General features: G+C 42.1%; 1 protein-coding gene across 1 annotated transcript; it reads left to right on the forward strand.

Moving 5' to 3' along the window:
* Positions 1 to 1,509: 1,509 nt before the first annotated feature.
* On the forward strand, positions 1,510 to 3,346 carry LOC100118643 (fasciclin-3). The gene is made up of 6 exons (XM_016981957.3): positions 1,510 to 1,917; positions 2,000 to 2,058; positions 2,133 to 2,262; positions 2,369 to 2,530; positions 2,612 to 2,805; positions 2,876 to 3,346. Exons 1-6 carry the CDS (start codon positions 1,839 to 1,841, stop codon positions 3,047 to 3,049), a joined length of 798 nt encoding a protein of 265 aa, XP_016837446.1. The 5' UTR covers positions 1,510 to 1,838; the 3' UTR covers positions 3,050 to 3,346.
* The last annotated feature ends 555 nt before the right edge of the window (positions 3,347 to 3,901 follow it).

Consider the following 3,901-nt stretch of genomic DNA (forward strand, 5'->3'; position numbering starts at 1 on the left):
CCGCTTGCCGGCTTTTTCGTATAGTCTGGCGCGAAGCTTGCGCGCAAGCTTGGCTTATTTAAATTCCATGGCAACGAGACACTGCTGCCGCTGCACTGAGGAGACGCTAACTGTGGAACTCGGGGCTAATATATAAGTGAGGACGAGATGCTGCCGCAAGGAGAGTTTCCTTTAAAGTTTATATTGCAATTATTAGCCTTGACGATTATTAGATCGCGGGCAATTAAGCCGGAAAATTGTACTAATTAATTAGCGAGACACGCGGATTCGCCCCGTGAATTGAGATTTCGATCGAGTGCAGGTGAACTTACCGAGAGTGGTCGACGAGACGGAGTAGGTGACTGAGCTTTAATCGATCCTTCATTTCAGAAAAAACAAATGCGATTTTATCAGATTCAATATCACGAGTTACGTTGTCCCGATCGTAAACTTATTTAACAATTTTCAAGCCATAAAAAATCAATGAATTAAATATAGATGCTTAACGGCCGAGCAGATGCATGCATTCTTAAACGGAAGATTTTTATAACACTTTGTTACGCTGCAGCTCGTGCGCGCGCAAAGTTATAAAAATACACGGAAGTCTAGCCCATAAGCTATAAAAGCTCCTCTATCGCCAATATAAAAATCTCAAGTATTCACGGATCTTCGGTTTATTTCACTATATTCGCCAGCATGAATCTATATATATAGTTTCCATGTTCGCCTTAAAACTTTCGTGTAGGCAAGCGCTTCCTCGATACGACCATCGAAAGATGCATAATATACAATATAATAATTATAAGTTGAATATAACATATTTTTAAAAAAGAACAAAAGAAAAAGCGAACGCCATGCCATTAAGCCGCTCGCAATCATACAAAAGAGCCCTTAGAACGATCCCGCGCCGGCGGTGGCATAAAAAAAAGTAAAGAAAATATAGCATAACCGCAACAGTAAACACCTCGAGCTCCTAAAACCGAGGCGGAAACAGGCAAGTTTTTAGAGAGCCCCCCTCGCTGCACTCGTAAGCTCATTTCGACGAGACACACGAGAGAGAAGCTGAAGGAAAGAAGAAGAAGAAGAAGCCGACGTCAAGTTTAGTCTCTCCTTTCCTTTATTGACAATAACGCCGAGCCTCGGAACGACCTCACTTCTTAACGGTGCAACTTCACCGTTAACGTCGTCTCTCTTTCTCGAGAGCAAGAGAGAGAGAGAGAGAGAGAGAGAGAGAGAGAGAGAGAGAGAGAGAGAGAGAGCTGCGAAGCCGTACAGAATCGGAAACTCAAGCCACACATACGTCGGCTCTTGCCACAAAGTCACTCATAAGTCTCAATTTCCTTACGAGAGGCGAAGTTCCAGTAGTTAGGCGCTGATTTCTCTCCCTCTCTCGATGTGGAATGGAGATCTCTCCGCGCGTGTGGATAGACAGAGAAGCTTTCGAGGGTGGAGAGGGAGGCGATAAAGGGGATTGATGGGTCATTTCAGTTGCTGTATGCTTCTCAGGCGTAATATTGTCGTAGAACAGATAGCCGGTTTATTGAAGGGGATTTATTCGGTCTTGCGCTGGATGTTAAATTGTTAGCACTTCGATTGATTTTTAATAATTATTGGATGGAAAATTCCAACATTGTACACGTGCACTAGCAGATAATTAGGCAAAAATACGAATACTATAAGATAGAACGTCTGTCGACCTGTTTCCTCAACGGCGATTTATCTCGTCGTGCGATACACATAAGGAAGCGCATATGTGACCTCTCCGTTGTATCACATATAGTTCGCAGCGTCAAGCACAGATTATTAGTCGTCTCTCAAGCTCACGCTGCGAAGCTCGTTATTATTGCATATTTTTAAAAATGTTTACCCATCGGTGTTCGAGCAGCGTCGTTTTACTCTCGGCAGTGCTGTTAACGGCGTACGTTGCCTCCACGCCAGGCAAGTAATTATTGTTAAAAATTCCGACTCGGTAATTACATTTTTCTTCGTTACAATAATTAACATCATTATTATGTTCCAGCCGTCGGACGTGAAAAACGAGACATATTAGTGAAGCCTGACGTGTACCGATGTAAGAAGGTGATTAATTTTGAAATCTTATTAAATTTTGCATCCTTTCTTTCTGAATATATGTATATATTTTATTATTCCAGCACAAAGAAGTCACTTTGACGACGAACGCAGAAAAGCACGGGGACAAGGTTCACCAAGCGGGACAACTCTTAGAAGCCGAGTGTAAGATCGTAGACATGGATTCGACGCACGAAATTTCAATTTACTTGGGTATAATGGATGAGTTAACTCGATTTTATTTATTAACGAGTCAAAAAGACACGCAGCAATTAACATCTGACACGACGAGGCAGTTCTAATTCTTCTTTGTAATCAGATGACGAGCCTCTGGAGCTGCTGAAATCCGACGATGCAAACAGTCGAAAAGCATCTCGTGTTCTCGCTGTAAGTGACAACGGAAAGAGATTACGATGTGTAGCGTCCGATAACAACGGCAAACCCGAACATCTCGAAGCGTCGCGTGAAATTGAAGTTTATTGTGAGTAGACTCACGTGTAGCAATTAGGAGTCGTAAACGATGAAAATGTTATCTATATCTGATTTTATCGAAACTCAAAAGTCCCACCGCAGCCTCAAGCGCAGGAAGACGTCGAACGATGCGATTATAAAATCGGAGAAAACGCTGTGATTAACGTGAATGTTTACGCCAATCCTCGGCCGACGTTCAAGTGGTCAGCGAATCCTGATAAATACATGAAGGACAAGGATTACGATAAATCGAATCGTTTTCGCATCCAGTCGACTGAAGATCTGGTAAAGCGATGCACTTTTGCTATTTACACCTTTTATTCCGTACTCTTTTCACGAATAAATGTCATTCCAGGGAAAAGGTCACTGGCTAGTCAAACTGAGCATAGACGAGCTCAGGCAGTCGGATTTCGAAAGGTTCTACTACCTGCAAGCTTCGAATCAACTGGGGAGTAGTTCCTACGTTGTATTCATAAAGATTCATTGTGACGAAGAACAACGCAGTAATTTTCTCGCCAATGGAATCTAACTAGACTCTATGCATATACATACGCGTCATTTATTCAATTCCAAGACTGTACCCTATCCTCGCTTATACGAACCAATAGAGACGTAACACTGTAGCGCACTTGTCGCGTAATAGCGGCGATGTATCATTGGATAATAAATACCTGACAAAAACAGATGTCATATAATATAAACGCCGCAGAAAAGGAGGAAAAATCATTGCGCAATTTCAGTCGTGATCACTTTACTAGGAGACAATGTAAGAACGATTTCTTTTCGAGTAAATTCTACAAATAAAGAGGGAGATTGTCGCAGAGTACGCTTTTGTTGCATTATTTTTCCATCCAACGAAAGATCCTTGAAAACGACTCCGAAACCTACGCATTTCGCTTAGGTACGTCTCAATTCAAAAGCTCGAATTGTACACGATTGAAAGAGGAGTCAGTACCGAGGCTCCGAGAGTTTCTATGTGCGTTATGTACATTCATATTTCCGCTCCAAAGACGATGACTAACGCACTTTACGCCTTGTCTCGACTCGCGTTATATTGCGGTTCTTACCGGTTTAAAAACGACGATAGAAACTTTTTGCCGAAGGAACGGCGTTTGGTGTATAGATATGCACTTGTATAGCCCGTTGGAAAATTTGTCCTCAATCCATAGAGATTAGAGTATAAACCCTGTTACTGACAGTCTGATTGAAAGGAGGAAATTGTTAACGAGTGCACAGAGGTGCGCAATTCAAAATTTATGCTAATAATTAGCGTCGACCTTCTTGACATCACACAATGGTATTATCGTTGCTTTTTTAACGCTTCGTTACGATTGTTTGCATTGCGGTTTTACCGAATAAACTGCAGTGAGGATAACTGGAG

Source organism: Nasonia vitripennis, chromosome 2 (assembly GCF_009193385.2).
Source record: "Nasonia vitripennis strain AsymCx chromosome 2, Nvit_psr_1.1, whole genome shotgun sequence".
NCBI classification, from domain to species: Eukaryota; Metazoa; Arthropoda; class Insecta; order Hymenoptera; family Pteromalidae; genus Nasonia; species Nasonia vitripennis.